The sequence below is a fragment of the Chlorocebus sabaeus genome, chromosome 10 (genome assembly GCF_047675955.1).
Source record: "Chlorocebus sabaeus isolate Y175 chromosome 10, mChlSab1.0.hap1, whole genome shotgun sequence".
Taxonomy (NCBI): domain Eukaryota; kingdom Metazoa; phylum Chordata; class Mammalia; order Primates; family Cercopithecidae; genus Chlorocebus; species Chlorocebus sabaeus.
Window position 1 is genome coordinate 20,880,018 of NC_132913.1, and position 21,556 is coordinate 20,901,573.

The window sequence follows — 21,556 nt, forward strand, 5'->3', positions numbered from 1 at the left end:
GATGGGGTTTCACCATGCTGGCCAGGCTGCTCTTGAACTCATGACCTCAGGTGATCCACCTGCCTTGGCCTCCCAAAGTGCTGGGAATACAAGTGTGAGCCACTGCACCTGGCCCAGGAACATCAATTATTCTTAATTCTTCTTCTTCTTTTTTTTTTTTTTTAAGATGTTGTCTCACTCTGTCACCCAGGGTGGAGTGCACTGGCATGATCTCGGCTCAAGGCAACCTCTGCCTTCTGGATTCAAGCAATTCTCCAGCTTCAGTCTCCCAAGTAGCTAGTATTACTGGCGTGTGCCACCACACCTAGCTAATTTTTGTATGTTTAGTAGAGACAGGGTCTCACCATGTTGGCCAGGCTCGTCTTGAACTCCTGACCTCAAGTGATCCACTCCTCTCGGCTTCCCAAAGTGCTGGGATTATAGGCATGAGTCATAGCACCTGGCTATTCTTAATTATTCTTAGGTTTGGTCATTTAACGTAATCTCAAACTTCTTGGAGGCTTTGTTCATTTTTAAAAATTCTTTTTTCTTTGTCTTTGTCAGATTGCATTAATTTGAAAGCCTTGTCTTCAATCTCTGAAGTTCTTTATTCTACTTGTTCAATTATATTGTTGTAAGTTTACAGTGTATTTTATATTTCTCTAAGTGTTTCTTTCATTTCCAGAAGTTATGATTGTCTTTTCTTTATGATATCTATTTCTCTGGAGACTTTTTTGTCCATATCCTGCATTGTTTTAAAAATTTATTGGCCGGGCTTGGTGGCCCACGCCTGTAATCCTAGCCCTTTGGGGAGCTGAGGTGGGTGCATAATCTGAGGTCAGGAGTCGAGATCAGCCTGGCCAACATGGTGAAACCCTATCTCTACTAAAAATACAAAAATTAGCTGGGTGTGGTGGTGCACGCCTGTTGTCCCAGCTACTGGGGAGGCTGAGGCATGATAATTGCTTAAACCCAGGAGGCAGAGGGTGCAGTGAGCCAAGATCGTACCACTGCACTCCAGCCTGGGTGACAGAGTGAAACTCTGTCTCAACAACAACAAAATATTATGTAAGTCGGTTTTTACCTTTCTCTGATGCCTCCTTGAGGAACTTAATAATTGACCTCTGAATTCTTTTTCTGGCACTTCAGATTTCTTCTTAGTTTTGATTCATTGCTGGTGAGTTAGTGTGATTTTTTAGGGATGTTAAAGAACCTTGCTTTGTCATATTACCAGAATTGTTTTTCTGGTTCCTTCTCATTTGGATAGACCATGTCAGAGGAAACATCTGGGGCTCAAGCATTGCTGTTCAGATTCTTTTGTCCCACAGGGTGATCCCTTGATGTGGTGCTCGCCTCCTTCCCCTAGAGATGGGGCTTTCTGAGAGCCAGACTGCAGTGATTGTTATTGCTCTCATGGGTCTAGCCACCCCAGCAGAGCTACTGGCCTCCGGGCTGGTACTGGGAAGTGTCTGCAAAGAGTCCTGTGATGTGATCGGTCTTCAGGTCTCTCAGCTGTGCATACCATCACCTGCTCTGGTGAAGGTAGTAAGGCAGTGAAATGGACTCTGTGAAGGTCCTTGGTTGTAGTTTTGTTTAGTGCACTGGTTTTCCTGAATGCTGATTGTGCTAGCAGTGAATTTATCACATGGACAGACTCAGGACCTCTGGTTAGCCAGCATGTTACAGGCAGTGGAATTAGCTGTTCTTTCCTCCTTTTCTGGAGCAGGGTTGCTGTGAGTGGCTGTAATGGCTTGATTGGTTGGCCGACAGCCAGTAGGGGGCGCTTTCAAGAGAACATCAGCTGCAGCAGTATAGGGGGCATACAAGCTTGTCCTGAAGTCCTGGGTAAGTATTCCACTTTCTCCGGAGATGGGCAGGACTAGATAGATTCTAAGAGATTATGTCTTTTGTCTTCTGTTACCGGGGTGGGTAGAGAAGACCATCAGGTGGCAGGGTTAGTTGTGTCTGAGCTCAGACTCTCCTTGGGCTGGGTCTGCTGTATCCACCCTAGGGGCTGGGAGTGTGGTTCTCAGGCTAATGGAGTTATGTTCCTAGGGAGATTATGGCTGCCTCTGCTGTGTCATACAGGTCTCCAGGGAAGTGGGGGAACGCCTGCAGTGACAGGCCTCATTCAGCTCCCAGGCAGCCAGCAAGGCCAGTCTCACTCCCATTGTGCTCCACCAACAACACTGAGTTTACATCCAGGCAGCTAGTGCCCCAGGCTACAAGCCTCCCCTGCTCTGCCTACAGCTGCTTGGGTGCTTGTATCTGCACTTCCCATTCTGCTTGAGCACCATCCCCCTCGAACACCATCCCCCTCCCCAGGTTTCTGCCTAGGAAAATTTGTACTTGGTCGAAATTACTACAGAGTTCAGCTGGAAGTTTCCTTCTCCTTGTGGCCCTTTCCCATTTCCACTGGAAGCCCTCCCTATCATTATTTACTATTTATCATTACCATTATTTGTTTTCATTAAGAACTACCTGAGAAAGAAACCTTGATAATCTAATAACACCACTAAGGAGATAATAAACATACTTAAAATATACTCTGTCCTCCTAAGAAGTACTTCAAAAGGTAGACTAGCATAAATGTTTATACAGTACATAAATAATACATGCCAATACCATAATTCTGTAGCGTAGCACTGTACATATTAAAATTTATTAACAATATGACCTAATTTGCTGATATGACCTAATTTGAAGCCCGGTACTTTCCTCTTGTCTGCCTAGAACACTGTGTATGTTATGAGGCAAAGAAAAGATTACAGCAGAGAAAGAAATCTTTTATCTTGAAGATCTATAAAATTAGGATAGATAGAGACCCATTTGTTTGGAAGGCTTTAGGCATATCTCCGTCTAGAGCAAAGGAAGAGGAAAGATGACCCAATACTCTCTAGGCCCAATGTTCTCTAACCACAATTAGTGAACAGTGTTTAAAAAAAAGAATAGAGAAAGTATTCATTTCTTCAGTTTGGCAAGAACAAGATTTCATACTTCATACATTTATGTATTTATTATGGAATTATAGCCTTTTAAAAATTAAACACCATGAATAATGAGGAATTCATTTTACTTAAGCAATAATTAAGTATATGCCCTTAAAATAGCATATCCTATAAGTAGCTGCATATTTACACCAATCTATTTACTTGAAAACTCATTATTCTCTTTAAATTTTTCCTTCTTATTCTTATCAAGGTTAAAAAAAAATCCATCATCAGGTGGTTTTAAATTATCTTCAAATTCCTCAACATAGTTTTTCAAATGTTTCATAGAAAACAAAAGTATTTCTAAAATGATGCTACAGAGTACAAAGAAAATTTTTACTATCTAACAGCCTGCACCTTGTTGTGTTTGGCACAGATCATGCTTAATGGGGGTCTGGGCACAAAATGTATCCCTATTTTTTCACAATTTTGATGAATGGCAGAAATATTAACCCAGTTGATCAAGCAAGAAATCTAGATTTGACCTTTTCCCTCACCTCCACACTCAGTCAATCACCAATGTCTACTGATTGCACTGCCTTAATCTATCTTGAATTATTCCTTTCCCAGTTAAGATATGATACAGCCACTACCTTGGTATAGATCACCAGCATTGTTCATCTAGATTATCAGTGAGCATCCTAAGTGGATTCTCTGCCTATTAGTTATTGCTTCCAATACATTCTCCACATAGCTACAGTTATTCCTCTAAAGCCCAAATCTGATTATTTTACTCCAGGTCACTGTACCTGACTGCTGAGAACCTTTAGAATAAATTACAAATTATGAACTGTGACTTTCATAATGTAGTTGCAGCTCTCATTGACCTCCAGCCTAATCTCAGTCAGAATTCCTCTTTTTGAGACAGTATCTTGCTCTGTCACCCAGGCTAGAATGCAGTGGCATGATCATGGCTCACTGCAGCCTTGACCTCCTGGGTTTAAGTGATCCTTCCAACTCAGCCGCTCAAGTGGCTGGGAGTAAAGGCACATGCCACCATGCCCAATTAATATGTTTAATATATATTTTTTTGAGACAGAGTTTCACTCTTGTTGCCCAGGCTGGAGTGTGCCCAGGCTGGAGTGAAGTGATACCATCTCAGCTCACTGCAACCTCCACCTCCTGGGTTCAAGCAATGCTCCTGCCCCAGCTTCCCGAGTATCTGAGATTATAGGCACACACCACCATGCCCAGCTAATTTTTGTATTTTTAGTAGAGATGGAGTTTCACCATGTTGGCCAGGTTCATCTCGAACTCCTGACCTCAAGTGATCTGCCCGCTTAGGCCTCCCAAAGTGCTGGGATTACAGGCATGAGCCCCGCACCTGACCATGTTTAATTTTTTGTAGAGGTGCGGTCTCACTATGTTGCCCAGGCTGGAGAACTCCTCTCTAGGACTATGCTTCAGGCATGTTGACCTACTTTTGGTTCCCTGAATATGTCTTTCCTGGTTATTCTGTGAGTTTCCACAAACTGTTTCAATCGCCTGAAATACATTCCACCAGCCCTTCTCCTTCCTATTTTACTCCCTCCCTCTGGCAGGCTAAATCTCATTTGTTCATTCCTTGGGATGTCTTTCTTGCACCCTCAAGACTGGGCCAGGTATTTTCTCTCACGTACTTTCATAAGCATCCTGTTTTTGAAGCACTAAATATACTCTACTGTAGTTGAACATTTATTTCATGGTCTTCCCCAACAGATTGCAAGTTCCTTGAGAGGAAGACACTGTGTTCACCATACCTCCCTAGCACCTTGCTACATAGTAGGCAATCAATAAATATGTATTGAATTAATAGGAAAACATTTAATCAAAGAAAGGAAGCACCAACGCTGGTATACGTACAATATAATAATCAAATCATAATCTGTGGTATTTCAAGTTCATTTACAAACTGGTTTGGGAGAACTCTGAAACTAATTTTTTTCACAGAATCAATATTAAATGTAGTTGATAACTAGCTACCTCCTGCAAAGCCTATTTAATCTATAATGTAGGTAAACTGTATTATTCACAGTTACTATAGACTCTACTAAATATCAGTAATATTTCTGGGGAAAATGTATTAAGAATTCCAATTTGGTCATAGCTTGAATTAATTATTTCTGGCTGTAGCTCAGGAATAGAAATACACAGTTCCAATTTCCATAGGTGGTTGAGGACAGAAGTTCTATTAGAGAAGGAATGAAAAATGACTAAAAACTCTAGGGAACTGGTGAGGCAAGGACTGGCCTTCTGCTGCCATTAATCTTTGGGAACATGACCTAATTTATGGACAACTACTTTTCTTCTCTTTTCTTTTCCTTCAAGAATCCTAGGAATTAGATGCCAGATTCCTACTGATTGTCAACACTTCTGACTTCAAACCAGGGTATTTTGTTTGTTTGTTTGTTTGTTTGTTTGAGATGGAGTCTCACTGTCAACCAGGTTGGAGTGCAGTGGCACCATCTTAGCTTACTGCAACCTCCACCTCCTGAGTTCAAGTGATTCTCCTGCCTCAACCTCCCGAGTACCTGGGATTACAGGCACACGCCACCATGCCCAGCTAATTTTTGTATTTTTAGTAGAGATGGGGGTTTCACCATGCTGGCCAGGCTGGTCTCGAACTCCTGACTTCGTGATCTGCCTGCCTTGGCCTCCCAAAGTGCTGGAATTATAGGCAGGAGCCACTGCACCCGGCCCCAACCAGGGTTTTTTAACCACAGACAAGTAATGATCTAAAAGGTTCTCATATATGTTCTTTTTCCTTAAGCAAGCATTCTGTATTCAGTATTATATACAAAGAAAATTAAGTAAGCAAACAAGCAAAAAACAAGAGAGTTATTAACTCTAGGAAAAACAATAGTTGTCAAAGAAAAAAATTTAATTATAGCTCACCAGTGAGATGTTTAACAGAGTTATTATACTGTAAACAATGAACACAGATCTAACAAAAAATTACGATCAAACTGAAAATTAAGACATGGGAAAATGAAACAAGGAGAATATATTGAAAATATTTTCTTCCAATCTATGTTTTGCATTTTCATTTTCCTAACAGTGTCTTTCATACTACATACATTTTTTTTTACCACCATGTGTTCAAGTTTTTAATCTTAATTTTTTCTTTAAAGTTTGTGCTTTTTGTATCCTAAATAAAACACCATCCTCCCCAAAAGTTGGGAATATTTTTACATATGTATGCTCCTAAGAATTTTATAATTTTAGCTCTCGTATTTAATTCTATGACTCATTTCAAGTTAATTTTTATGTCTGGTGTGAAATAATGTTCAAGACTTCTTTTTTTCCTTATGGATATCCTATTGTCTTACTATCCATTATTGAAAACTATAATTTCCCATTGAGTTATCTTGTCTTCTTTCTTAACAGATCAACTGACAATCTATGTGAGGTTCTATTTCTGGACTCTCTTTTCTGATTCATTAATTTAACTTCTTATTAAGTATTTATATAATGTAGTATGACTCGTTCAAAATTGTTTTGGCTATAGTAAGTCCTTTGTATTGCCACAAAAAATTTATATTTAGTGTGTCAATTTATACAAGGAAGACTACAAGGATTTTGATTAACACTGCATTGAATACAAAAATTTACAGAGAACTGACATCTTAACAATATTGAATCTTCTGATTCATGAACATAATCTATCTGTTGTTTATTTAAGTTTGCTTTACTTATTCTAAACAATGCTTTGTAGTTTTCAGTACATATTTTTGTTGACTTTATTCTAAATTAGTTCATGATTTTGGATGCTATTTCAAATCATATTTTTAAAATTTCAGTTTCCAATTGTTACTGCTGATATATGGAACTAGAAATGATTTTTATATGTTGAACATGAATTCTGTGACTTTGATAAAATCACTCTTAGATTTTGTATGTGGATAATGCTGCCTGTGAATACGGACAATTTTACTTACCGCTTTTCAATATGTATACCTTGTATTTCTTTGTCTAGCCTTAATGCACAGCTAAGACCAGAACCAGAACAATGTTAAAGAGAAGTGATGAGGAAAGGCTCTCGTCTTGTTCCTGATCTTAGAGGAAGAGCATCAGTCTTTCTACATTAAGTATGATGTTAAATGTAAGTTTTCATAATTGCCTTTTATTAGGATAAGGAAGTTCCTTTCTTTCTTTCTTTTTTTTTTTTTTGAGACGCAGTTTCTCTCTTGTTGCCCAGGCTAGAGTGCAATGGCACAATCTCGGCTCACTGCAACCTCCGCCTCCCAGGTTCAAGTGATTCTCCTGCCTCAGTCTCCTTAGTAGCTGGGATTTAGGCATGTGCCACCATGCCTGGCCAGTTTTGTATTTTTAGTAAAGACAGGGTTTCTCCATGTTGGTCAGGCTGGTCTCAAACTACCAACCTCAGGTGATCCGCCCGCCTCGGCTTCCCAAAGTGCTGGGATTATAGGCATGAGCCACCGCGCCTGGCCAAAGAAGTTCCTTTCTATTCCTGATTTGTTGACAGGTTTTGTCATGAATGGATCTTGAATTTTGTCAAATGTTTATATTGAGATAATCATATGGTTTTTAATTTTTATATTGTTCATGTGATGATTTACAGCGATTGATTAATTCACTGTCAAACTTTGTATTGCTGGTATACTTTTTAACATAATGGTGGATTTAATTTGCTAATATTTTGTTAAGGACTTTCAAATTCATTAAGAACACTGACCTTTAGTTTTCTTATTATGTGTTTGTCTGGTCTTGGTATCAGAGTAATCCTGAATTTATAAAATTAGTTGGGAGGTATTTCTTTCTTTTTGGTTTTCTAAGAAATTTTTAGAATTGGTTTTACTTTTTACATTAAATGTTCAATGGAATATAGCAATGAAACCATTAAGGCCTCAAATTTTCATTATAGGATGATTTTTACTATGAATTAAACTTTTCTAGTTGATACAGGGTTATTCAGGTTTTTAATTTCTTTTTGGGTCAGCTGTGATATTTATGGAATCTATATAATCACACAAATTTTGTTGGCTTTCTTGACATAAAGTTGTTAATGATATTCTCCTATTGTCTTTTTAATGCCTATAGGGTCTGTAGTGACAGTCTTTTTATTCTATTTTACTGCTGACATGGGTAAATTAGTTTCTTCTCTATTTTTGTTTTAAGTTTTACAAGTTTTATTCTTTTAAAACAATTAGTTTCAAGTTTCTTTTTTTTTTTTTTGAGATGGGGTCTCCCTCTGTCGCCCAGGCTGGAGTACAGTGGTGCGATCTCGGCTCACTGCAACCTCCACCTCCCCGGGTTCAAGCAATTCTCCTGCCTAAGCCTCCCAAGTACCTGGGATCACAGGTGTGTGCCACCGTGCCCAGCTAATGTTTATAGTTTTAGTAGAGATGGGGTTTCGCCGTGTTTGCAGGTTGGTCTCAAACTCCTGACCTCGTATGATCCACCTGCCTTGGCCTCCCAAAGTGCTGGGATTACAGGTGTGAGCCACTGTGCCTGGCCCCTTTTACTATTTGACATAAGGCTTGCTTTTTCTGATAAGTATAGCTATTCCTGCTCACTTTAGGTTTCTCTTTGTGTGGAACATCTTTTTTCATCTCTTTGCTTTCAGTCTATATATGTCTTTACAGATGAAGTGAATTTCTTATAGGCAGCATACAATTGGGCGATGTTGTTTTAAAAAAATCCATTCAGCCAGCCTGTATCTTTAAAGTGAAGAATTCAACCCATTAACATTTAACGTTATGTTTTATATGTGAGGACTTATTCCTGCCGTTTTGTTAATTGTTTCATCATTGTTTTCTATATTTGTTCCTTTCTTTCTCTCTTAATCATTGTGGTTTGGTGGCTTTCTGTAGTAGTAACATTTGAGTCCTTTCTTTTCCTCATTTGTGTATCTGCTCTACCAATGAGTTTTGTATTTTCATGTGTTTTCATGATGGTAGATGTAATTAATTTTTTCCAGGTGTAGGGCTCCGTTAAGCTTTTCTTTTTTTTTTTTTTGAGACGGAGTCTCGCTCTGTCGCCCAGGCTGGAGTGCAGTGGCCGGATCTCAGCTCACTGCAAGCTCCACCTCCCGGGTTCACGCCATTCTCCTGCCTCAGCCTCCTGAGTAGCTGGGACTACAGGCGCCCACCTCATCACCCGGCTAGTTTTTTGTATTTTTTAGTAGAGACGGGGTTTCACCGTGTTCACCAGGATGGTCTCGATCTCCTGACCTCGTGATCCACCCGTCTCGGCCTCCCAAAGTGCTGGGATTACAGGCTTGAGCCACTGCGCCCAGCCTCGTTAAGCTTTTCTTATAGGGCTGTTCTAGTGATGATAAATTCCTTCAGTTTTTCCTTGTCTGAGAAATATTTCTCCTCTACTTTTGAAGGACAGCTTTGTTGGGTATAGTATTTTTGGCTGAAAGCTTTTTTTCCTCTTCCTTTCAGCAAATTTAATATATTATCCCAGTGTCTCCTTGCCTGTAAGGTTTCTTTTGAGAAATCTGCTTTTATTCTGTTGAGCATTCTCTTATATGTGATTTGATGTTTTTCTCTTGCTGCTTTTAGAATTCTCCCTTTGTCTTTGACTTTTGACAACAATGTGCCTTGCAGACCTTTTCAGGTTCTATCTATTTGATAAGTCTTTGAGCTTCCTGTATCTGGATGTCTAAAGCTCTTGCTAGACTTGGTAAGTTTTAAACTATTATATAATTAAATAATTTTTCTATGCCTTTGCCCATCTCTTCTCCTTCTGGAATATCCCAAATTTAAGTATTTGGACACTTTATGGTATTCCATAGGCTTTCCTCGTCCCTTTTTATCCTTTTTTTATATCTGACTTTTTTTTTTTTTTGAGATGGAGTCTCGCTCTGTTGCCCAGGCTGGAGTGCAGTGGCACGATCTCAGCTCACTGCAAGCTCTGCCTCCCGGGTTCATGCCATTCTCCTGCCTCAGCCTCCTGAGAAGATGGGACTACAGGCATCCACCACCATGCCCGGCTAATTTTTCTTTTGCATTTTTAGTGGAGACAGGGTTTCACCGTGTTAGCCAGGATGGTCTTGATCTCCTGATCTCGTGATCTGCCCGTCTTGACCTCCCAAAGTGCTGGGATTACAGGCATGAGCCACCGCACCTGGTCTTTTTTTTTTTTTTTTTTTTTTTAAGACAGAGTCTTACTCTGTCACCCAGGCTGGAATGCAGTGGCACAATCTTGGCTCACTGCAACATCTGCTTCCTGGGTTCAAGCAATTCTCCTGCCTCAGCCTCCCGAGTAGCTGTGACTATAAGCAAGCACCACCACACCTGGCTAATTGTTTGTATTTCTGGTAGAGATGGGTTTCGCCATGTTGGTCAGGCTGGTCTCGAACTCCTGACCTCAAATGATCCTCCCACCTTGGTCTCCAAAAGTGCTGGCATTACAGGCATCAGTCACTGGGCCCAGCTGATTTTGTATTTATTAGTAGAGATGGGGTTTCACCATGTTGGCCAGGCTGGTTTCTTAACTCCTGGCCTCAAGTAATCCTCCCACCTCAACCTCTCAAACTGCTGGCATTACAGGCGTGAACCACTGTGCCGGCCAAATGTTTTAATGAATGAATTTTATTTTATTTTATTTTATTTTATTTATTTTTTAATTTTTGAGACAGGGTCTCACTCACTCTGTTGTCCAGGCTAGAGTGCAGTGGCATGATCACAGCTCATTGTAACTTCTGCCTCCTGGGCTCAAGTGATTCTCCCACCTCAGCCTCCTGAGTAGTGGTACCACAGACATGTACCACCACACTCAGCTAATTTTTGTATTTTCAGTAGAGACGGGTTTTTGCCTTGTTGCTCAGTCTGGTCTCGAATTCCTGGGCTTGAGCAATCTGCCTGCCTCAGCTTCCTGAAGCACTAGGATTACAGGTGTGAGCCACCACACCCGGCCAGATTTTTTATGATTATATTTTATCTCTACTATTGGCTTATAACTGATACTGTGTTTTCTATTTCTAGTATTTCCATTTTACTGTCTTATAATTTTCATACTAATTCTAAAATTCTCCATATTTTCATGCATATTGTTTATCTTTAAAATTTGATTCTTTAACATATTATTCAGAGCTATTTTAAAGCCCTTGTTTAATAGTTCTACAATGTGGGTCATTTCTGCATCTGGCTTTATCTCTTGGCAATGGTTGTTTTTTTAAATGTCTTTTTTGTTATTTTGCAATTTCTATTGAATGCTAGGAGTTATGTGTAGGAGGACAGTACAGACTGAGGAAATGACAGTTACATCCAGAATTGAGCATGCTTCTTTGTGGTGATAATATGGTGGGGGAGGGGACTGAGTGAATATAGTCAGCACTGAGTTCTGTTTAGGTTCTCTTGTTACATTTACCTCTGGAGCACCATGAACCTCAAATTCCCCCAGCAATGGGATACTTCTACCTTGTAATACTGTGTGTCAAGGGTTTTGCTAAGTGTTCCTGCCACACTCAGCTTTCAGTAGTCCTGCATGCCTACAGGACTACAGATAGAGGGGTATCTCTCTTTCCCAGTGGTAGACTGATCTTGAAGGTTTCTCAGTGTTAAGTTCTTAGTGGGGGTTGGAGGACCTTTCGAATCTCCTGGTACCAACTCAGCATAAGACAAATTTTTTGCTGCAGCTGAGCCTTGGGGGTGGGACTTTCTTGGTGTTCCTGCCCCTCACCACTAACAAAACTATGTCTTGTAACTGCAGGTGGTGCTAAAGAGGTCTCTGCCTCTCCCCTGGCAGTAACAGATCTCTGCCTTATATCAGTGCAGGGTCCTGAGTCCAACAGGGTTTCCTGCCCACTCCCCAGGGGTAGGCAGCATTTGTCCCTATCCCACCACCAGAAGCAGTCTGTCATGGACCAGGCTTTGAAGTTGGAGGAGGGGGTACTCTGCCTCTTCCACAATGGCTTAAGGCTTTTGTTTAGTGTAAGAAAGGGGTATTGAAAACAGGCAGTTTTGAACTTGTGCTCCTCTAACGGATATGTTCTCAGGACTCCCAGCTAGCACCTGGTAGATGCCAGTGAAAATAAAGCTAGTGAGAGGGTATAAACTCCCCTGTGTCAGGACCCCTTTTATTGTGAACTTTCTTTCTTTTTTCTTTAAATTTTGTTTCTGAAAAAATTTTGTTCTTTTTTTGTTTGTTTTTTTATAGAATAGAGACAAGGTCTTCCTCTGTTAGTTACCCAGCCTGATCTCGAACTCCTAAGCTGAAGGGACCCTCCCACGTCGGCTTCCCAAAGTGCTGGGATTACCGATGTGAGCCACCACACCTGGGTGAACATTCATAAAAGCCTAGTTCTTTCACTTACAGCAGTGTTAGAACTTTAGCTATTTTCTTCATATCCACTTTTATAATAACCACCTCTTCTTCCCCTTCTCCACCAAAGGAAAAAAAGTTCGTATGTTCCATCTCTTCTTTAAATAAACCAGAAAAAGAAGGACGTTTCCTCTACATAAGAAAAGTCATCTATGAAAACCTTAGTAATAATATCATTTTTTATTTTTATTTTTATTTTTTTTTGAGACAAGTCTTGCTCTGTCGCCCAGGCTGGAGTGCAGTGGCGCGATGTCGCCTCACTGCAAGCTCCGCCTCCCGGGTTCACGCCATTCTCCTGCCTCAGCCTCCCGTGTGGCTGGGTTTACAGGCGCCTGCCACCATGCCCGGCTAATTTTTTGTATTTTTTAGTAGAGACGGAGTTTCACCGTGTTAGCCAGGATGGTCACGATCTCCTGACCTTATGATCCGCCCGCCTCAGCCTCCCAAAGTGCTGGGATTACAGGCATGAGCCACCGTGCCCGGCAGCAATAACATCATATTTAATGGTGAAAGACTAAATGCCTTCCCCCTAAGATTGGCTACAAGGTAAGGTGGTTCAGTCCTATCATTTCTATCCAAAATTGTACTAGTCTTCCTTCAACTTAATAGGCAAAACAAATAAATAAAAGGCATACATCTTACAAGGAAGAAATAAAAGTCTTTATGTGCAGGCAAAATGATCCTCTATCTTCTAGAATTAACCAAAAATCCACAAGAACTAATAGAAGGAGTTCAGCAAGGTCATAGAATAAAAGGTTATATGAAAATCAATAATAATTCTATACTTAGCAACAGAAACTTGGAAATTTACATTAAAAAATGCCATTTACAGGAGCATAAAAGGACACAAAATACCTATGGATAAATCTAACAGAATGTATTCAAAAAACTAGAGAACATTGTGGGGATATATTAAAGGTGAACGATACTCTTTTCAGGGACTAGAAGACTAAATATTATTCAGAAGTAAATTCTTCCAAATTAGTCAACAGATCCAACACAATTCCAACAAAATTGTATACACTTAAAATGCTGATTCTAAAATTCATATAGAAAAGCAAAGGACCTACAAAAGGCAAAACAATATTGAAAAGGAATACAGTAAGGTAAACAATATATAATTTCAAGGTTTATTTATTTTTTTGAGATGGAGTCTTGCTCTGTTGACCAGGCTGGAGTGCAGTGCCATGATCTTGGCTCACTGCAACCTCTGCCTCCTGGGTTCAAGCAATTCTCCTGTCTCAGCCTCCCGAGTAGCTGGGATTACAAGTGTGCACCACCATGCCCAGCTAATTTTTGTATTTTTAGTAGAGACGGGTTTTGCCATGTTAGTCAGACTGGTCTCAAACTCCTGACCTCAAGTGATCCACCTGCCTCGGCCTCCCAAAGTGCTGGGATTATAGGCGTGAGCCACTGCACCTGGCCTTCAAGACTTATTATAAAGCTACAGTAATCAAGTCATTGTATATAAAGCTGATGAATAGACCAATAAATGAGAATAGAGTTCACATACAGACCTACACATATGTTGCCAATTTATTTTTGATGAAGGTGCCAAGGAAATTTAAGGAGGGCAAAATAGTCTTTTGTGTTCTAATGAATGTTGTAACAGTCACTTGAAATTGAAAATCCATATATAAAACGACAAATCAAAACAAAAAAATCGGAACGTCTGCCTTTATTTTGTAGCATATTATATGTAGCATATAATATGTAGTATACATATTATATATATTATATGTAGTATTATATGTAGCATATAATATGTAGTATACATATTATATATATTATATGTAGTATTATATGTAGCATATAATATGCTACAAAATAAAGGTAGAGGTTCTGATTTTTTTATTTTTGTAGCATAAAAGAATTATATGCTACAAAATAATAGTTTATAGATCTACATCTAAGTCATCTATCACTTAGCTATGGGGTATGTTCTCAGAAATGCATTGTTAGGTAATGTTGTCATTGTGAGAACATCACAGAGTGTACTTACACAAACCTATATGGTATATGTATTTTTATTTATATATTTTTCTCATATGAAAAACCAAAGGACCTAGCACCATTACTGAATACCAGTTATTTCTTCTACTTGATCTGCAATGCAACGTTAAGTGCCATTTATTGTTTCTATATATACTCTATTATAATCTTATGAGACCAGCGTTGTATATGTGCTGTTTTGTTGACTGAAATTTGATTAAGTAGCACATGACTGATAACCTAAAGCTATGGCGTTTTTAGAAGAAAATATAAGAGAGTATCTTTGTGAACTTAGGCAAAAATTTCTTAGGACTCACAATACAGAAAAAAAAAAAAAGAAAAAGAAAAGAAAAAAATTGATATACTAGGTTGGTTCCAAATTTTAAACTTGTGTTCTCTGAAAGACAATGTTAATAAAACAGAAATCAAATCTATAGACTTGGAGGACATATTTGTAAAAGATATGTATATTAGAGAACTTGTTTCCAAAATAAAGAGTTCTTATTAACCCATATAAATATGGACTCAATATGAACAGATACTTCACAAAAGAAAATGAATAGACAAAAGGCACCGAAAAACATGGTCAACACCATTAGTCATCAGGAAAAGAAAAATTAAAAGCACAATGAGATGCCACTACATGCCCACAAGAATGGCTAAAATTAAAAAGATGGCAATACCCAGTGCTGACAAAGATATCGAATGGAACTCTCATACAATGTCAGTAGAAATGCAAAATAATATAGCTACTTTGAAAAACAATTTGGCAGTTTTTTTAATAAAGTGGAATCTATACTTTTCTTATGACTTACCAGTTCTATTTCCAGGTATTTACTCAAGGAAAATGAAAATATATGACTATATAAAGGCCTGTACGTGAATGATTATATCACTTTTACTTACAATAGTCTAAAACAAAAATATTCCAAATGTCCATTAATTGGTGAAGGAATTAAAAAAAAAAAAAATTTAGGGGCCAGATGAGGTAGCTGACACTTATAATCCCAGTGCTTCGGGAAGCTGAGGCAGAAGGATCCCTAGAGCCCAGGTGTTTGAAACTGCAGTGAGCTATGATTGTGCCACTGCACTTCAGCCTGGGTAACAGAGCAAGACTCTCTCAAAAAACATTTTTTTTAAGTTTTGTTCCCATACATTGGAGGATGTAAGGAAAGCAATAAAAAGGAAAAAGTCATAACATATACAACAAACTGAATCAATCTCAAAAGCTTTATGCTAAGTGAAAGAAGCCAGACACAAGGCTACACGCTATTGTTCCATTTTTGTGACATTCTGGAAAATGTAAAACTATAGTGACAGAAAGCATATCTGTGATTGCCAAGGTATAGGGATGGGTGGAGGGGAAAATGATACGAAGGTACATGAGGGAACTTTTTGGCATGACAGAAATATCTCTATCTTCATGGTACTGGTGGTTACTTAACTATACACATTTGTCAAGCCTCATCCAACCACACATTTTTATTGTATTGTATTATATTGTATTGCCTTTTGTTTTATTTTATTTTATTTTAGAGACAGAGTCTTGCTCTGTTGCCAAAGCTGGAGTGCAGTGGCACAATCATAGCTCATGGTAGCTAAGATCTTCTGGGCTAAGCGATCCTCCCTCCTCAGCCTCCCAAGTAACTAGGACTACATGCACACTACCACGTCTGGCCCAACTGTACATTTTAAAAGGATAAATTTCACTTTATGTAAATATACCTCAACAATCCTCATCTTAAAAAATTATGTTACAAAAAAATCTCAGAATCAAGAGGGGTGACACTCGTCAGTATTTACAGGTTCTACCATGGTGGTAAAAAAAACAACTACCACAAATATATGATAAGTTTACTTGACAGTTAAACTAATTTTACTAAATTCTAAAATCCTATATTTTTCACTTTTAGACAAACAGAAAGTGGCAAAATTACCTCTGTAGGGCACTGAACGTGGAATATCAAAGAAAGATGACTGACAAATAAAAAAAGATTATTTGCAGTAATAATGTAGTAAAACCATGGGAATACTAATAATAAAGATGAATATAGGTCGGGCACAGTGGCTTATACCTGTAATCCCAGCAGTTTGAGAAGCCAAGGTGGGTGGATCACTTGAGGTCAGGAGTTCAAGACCAGCCTGGCCAACATGATGGACCCCATCTCTGCTAAAAGTATTACAAAAAAATTTGCCAGGCGTGGAGGAGCATGCCTGGAATCCCAGCTACTTGGGAGGCTGAGGCAGGAGAATTGCTTGAACCTGGGAGGTGGAGGTTGCAGTGAGCTGAGATAGAGCCACTGCACTCCAGCCTGGGCAACAGAGTGAGGCTCTGTTTTAGAAAAAAAAAGAAAGAAAAAGATGGAAAAAAAAATATATATATATATATAATTTAAATGAGAAAGTATAATGTATAGTGTCCTCTCGCATCAAAATATACCTGTATATTGGAAAAGATAAATATATGGTTGGAATATGAATATGTCTGAATTTTTCCATAAAAAAGAGTTAAACAGGCTGGGCATGTTGGCATGCGCCTGTAGTCCCAACTACTTGGGAGACTGAGGCAGGAGAATGGCTTGAACCTGGGAGGTGGAGACTGCAGGGAGCCAAGATCATGCCAGTGCACTCCAGCCAGGGTGACACAGTGAGGCTCCCAACTCAAAAAAAAAAAAAAAAGAGTTAAACAACAGCAAAGAAATTCTGTAATATATAAATAACTTGCTTAATTAAAAACAGTAAAATACATTGAATAATTTGTATGAAGACAAATACATGATGGCCCAGGAAAGAGTACCTTGGCAATAGCAGTTTGTTTAAACATGTGAGTTATCAACCCCATGACTGTCTCCATGGCACCTGAATTTGGAGTTCTTATTATTTTTTCCCACTCTTCAAAGCTGGTATTCAATTCCTATGGGGGAAAAAATAACATTGTTTAGGAATATAGCATAATGAACAGAACAAATTAATGCAATCATGAATCATTTTTCCTTTTCTCTATAGAAGATATAAAAAGAAAATTATCAAAGATTCCAACATTTTCATTTAAAAACATCAACGCAGAGGTAAGTCAGTCACATTTTCAAAATTATAGAAACCAATGATAAGCTGTGGGTGAAAACAAAGCCCTCTGCTAACAGCATAAATCAAACAATTATAATTTCTTCTTGTTTTTTTTTTGTATGTGAGACAGAGTCTCGCTCTTGTTGCCCAGGTTGGAGTGCAGTCGTGCAATCTCGGCTCACTGCAACCTCCACTTCCTGGGTTCAAGTGATTCTCCTGCCTCAGCCTCCCCAGTAGCTGGGAATACAGGCATGCGCCACCACATCCAGCTAATTTTGTAGTTTTAGTAGAGACAGGATTTCTCCGTATTGGTCAGGCTGGTCTCGAACTCCCAACCTCAGGTGATCTGCCCGCCTTGGCCTCCCAAAGTGCTGGGACTACAGGTGTGAGCCACCGGGCCCTGGCCTATAACTTCTTAAGAAGATGCATTCTGTAAAGTGGACATAAGAAACATAAGAAAGCAGAGTAGTAAAAATGTATATGGCAGCTAAGTACTTTTGTAAAAAGATGTGGTTTGGTTTAAATAAAGATGGAGAATATTACATAAAATTAATATCAAGTAAAAATATAATACAATCATGTTGATTCCATTTTATTTTTTCTTTCTAATGCTAAAATAATAGATAAGAAAATCAGATTGTTCTTATTTTAGAAGTAACATTGCTCAGTGTTTACAAAATGCTCATACGCTTTCAAGATAACAATGAAAAACTGTCATTTTCAGATTTGCAGAAATTTCAAACACTGCATTCCCTAAAAATAAACATGGATAAGGATTAGGTAAGGATTAGTAAACTGGTTTTCTGATATACTGAATTTCACGTCTTAAACATGATCACAGAGTTTTAGAATTTCAAGAATAGGGCTGTATGAAGTTATTCTAGAAGACAGTTATTCATACTTTATAAAGAAATTCTAGAGCAAGGACCCCAATTTCCCTCACTAATTATTGGGTTTCACACCTTCTATTTAGAATTCTTTTTTTCTTTTGAGATGGAGTCTCACTCTGTCGCCCAGGCTGAAGTGCCATGATGTGATCTTGGCTCACTGCAACCTCTGCCTCCTGGGTTCAAGCTGATTCTCATGCCTCAGCCTCCCGAGTAGCTGGGATTATGGGCACGTGCCATCACACCCAACTAATTTTTGTATTTTTAGTAGAGACGAGTTTTCACCATGTTGGCCAGCTGGTCTCAAACTCCTGACCTCAGGTGATCCATCCGCCTCAGCCTCCCAAAGTGCTGGGATTACAGGCATGAGCCACCGTGCCTGGCCGATATTTAGAATTCTTAATACTACATCTCTGTTGCAATTGAAGTTCTTTTTTCAGCAAAAATACTTTTTTTCTTAAACCACTAGGTTACCTTGTCTTTTTATGTATCTGATGAATAAAATTGAATTCTTCCTGCTTTCTTGCTGAAATACAAAACCAATTTATAGGCTCTATTAATTAAACCTATTTTAAGAAAGCAAACCTTTCCTGTGAAATATGAAATATGTATCATCTTTAATAGTGTAATTCAAAATTATTTAAAGTTAGACTTTCAGTCAAGCAAGGGTTCTCACCTTGGCTGCTGCTGATGGAAGATCAAATGGAATACGCTGTCTGACTTTAGGGGGTAGCTGGGTTAAAACTTCAGTCTTTAATCTTCTAATCATTATGTCACTTAATAGCTGGTGAAGTTCATTAAGATTTGATGCCCCTCTACAATCCCACTGAGGTCTTTTACCAAAATATCTGTTAAAATGAAGACAAAACATGTAGCAAAATTGAATGCTGGAGTTAAGAAAACAATTTATCCAATGTGTTCTTCCTTTTAATAAGGAGCCATGACACTGTTTTCATTGTTATTTCTGAATGAACATTAGTTTCAAAAAGCTCAGCCTGAAAAACAGTAATGAATAAGATTTGGCACTACTCTAAACTAAAGAAGATGTTAGTGTCTAAGCATACTGTTTACACTGAGTTAATACAAGGCTGTGATGAACTGATGACTCTGAATTGCACTAGGTCACTGTTTGTAAATGGGGGGGGCATTGGCATTTTGGGTGGGCTCACACATGGTGGTGTTTTAGCAGATCTATCCATAAAGTAGGCATGAACTGCCAGTGCATCAGCCAGTCATTATAATAACCAAAACCACCCAGAACATTTTCTGTGCCCTCTAGGAGGAGATATGATCTCCAATAGAGCTGTTAAAGCATAGCAGATTGATTACATGGTGGTCTCTTCTTCCTTTGAAATACTTCTTCCTTTCCAACCCTTTGCTGCATTGACAGCAAAGGGATAAAATAAAAGAACACAAAACTACTATGAAAGACAGAATGAGAGAGGAGACATCAGAGAATAAGTGATTCGAAGAAATATTTAGAAGGCATAATGCAGACAGACAAGTGGTAACTGACTTGGCAAAAGGAAGGAAGTGATAACTTAAACTGCTTGCAAAAGACAAGTTACTCTCTAGACTTTTGAGAAAATCAGAAGCTCGAAGCGCCAAGTACTGTGAACAAATGTTAAGAGAAGGGTTGAAATCTAGTGGATCAATTGAACTTACACGTTACGACAATTGATCCAATAACACATCCCTATCAATGTGACAACCAAAATACCACCCCATAAAATTTCCAATCATCTCTTAGGGGTCCATACTACCCACTATTGAAAACAGCTGTTAGAGAATAATTAACAAATAAAAAATTCCTGTTAGGTTGGATTATGATTACTAATATTAATAATTTAAGTAACTATCCATTTTACTGGATAAAAAATACTGGGTGCATTTTAGCATAAATAGGTGTCAATTTGAGAAATGTGAAACTCATTTTTATTTATTAGCTTTTTAAAAAATAAATATTAAACATAAACAATACACACAATATTAAAAAAGATATGCTTGTAGCTGGGAGCGGTGGCTCACGCCTATAATCCCAGCAGTTTGGGAGGCCGAGGCGGGCAGATCACAAGGTCAAGAGATCGAGAGCATCCTGGCCAACACAGTGAAACCCCGTCTCTACTAAAAATACAAAATTTAGCCAGGCGTGGTGGTGTGCGCCTGTAGTCCCAGCTACTCAGGAGGCTGAGGCAGGAGAATTGCTTGAACCCGGGAAGCAGCGGTTGCAGTGAGCCGAGATCGTGCCACTGCACTCTAGCCTGGCAACAGAGCGAGACGCCATCTCAAAAAAAGAAAAAAAAAAGATATACTTGCATGTAGAGTCAATTACATAACTAGAGTGAATGAATGGAAACTACTGTATGATAAAATTATACGCATACCACTTAGTTGTCATCAAAAAGAAATTTACTTGTTTAAAAAATCTAAGTGCTGTCACTATATAAAAATTTTAATGGATTTACTTATAATTGTTATAAATTAAATTGCTGAAACTTGTTCATTAAAATATTTTGACTTCCTTTAATGTATTGAGTCCCCATATTTATATTAAAAATTCACACACTAATAAAAATGGGAAAATACTTGCCAACACCTATTCTGCACCTATTTTTCCATTCATACACTTAGGTATATTTTGATTACATGGTTACAAAAAAAAAATCTAACATTCAGAACTATCAATATGGGGAAGAAGTTGGTAGGTGGTGTTTTTTGTTTTGTTTTGTTGAAAATGCAGTGTTTGCCATTAAAACAGATTCTTAAGCATACTCTCCACTTACATGAGACATTGTACAGGTGTACAGTATGCTAGCTGGAGGTCTTTTGGTATGACTGCTACATGCTGGCAAAGACAACATACAAGTGTCTTCAAACAGGCTAACCACATAGCCACACTTGCCTCCTACAGAGTACCAATAGTTGTACTCTCAAAATGCAAATCTGTTTTGAAGTCTGAGCAATCTATTTTCAGGGTGTCATAATGCCAGGACCCGGTCTGTAACAATGAGGTTTCCTTACTGCTGCAGGAGAGGGTACACTATTGAGGTAAGTTTTTGCTAGTTGCCTCCTGGGTCTTATGCCACTGGTTGATCCTAAGCCATATGCCTAGTATGAACCATGGTTTAGAGGAATTATTTCTTGTTACCCACTCTCGCCACCCACATCTCTTTCATCTACAGCTTGGAGTGGTGGCATTTGTTCTAAAGACTGGTAACACCACCATATTTCCCAAAACCCCAGCCTCATGTTTGGGGTGCAAAGGGGAAGTAAGAAGGATTAGAGAGGACTAGAAGAGGTGCCACCTGTAAACCCCTAGTCTCTTTAAATTTGCTGAATTTGAAGAATTTGCCCAACATCTCATGGATG

The 21,556-nt window shown here is 38.7% G+C and overlaps 1 protein-coding gene across 10 annotated transcripts in view; it reads right to left on the bottom strand.

The window, feature by feature from the left end:
- The window catches only part of ZRANB3 (zinc finger RANBP2-type containing 3), a 317,061-nt gene that overhangs the window by 86,235 nt on the left and 209,270 nt on the right, over positions 1-21,556 (bottom strand). For all 10 annotated transcript variants that reach the window (XM_007964848.3, XM_007964840.3, XM_007964841.3 and 7 more), the window contains 2 exons: positions 18,864-19,035; positions 17,032-17,148 (listed from right to left, as the gene is read on the bottom strand). In XM_007964848.3, the coding sequence (XP_007963039.3) occupies positions 17,032-17,148; positions 18,864-19,035 (289 nt within the window). The remainder of the gene's footprint in view (positions 1-17,031; positions 17,149-18,863; positions 19,036-21,556) is intronic.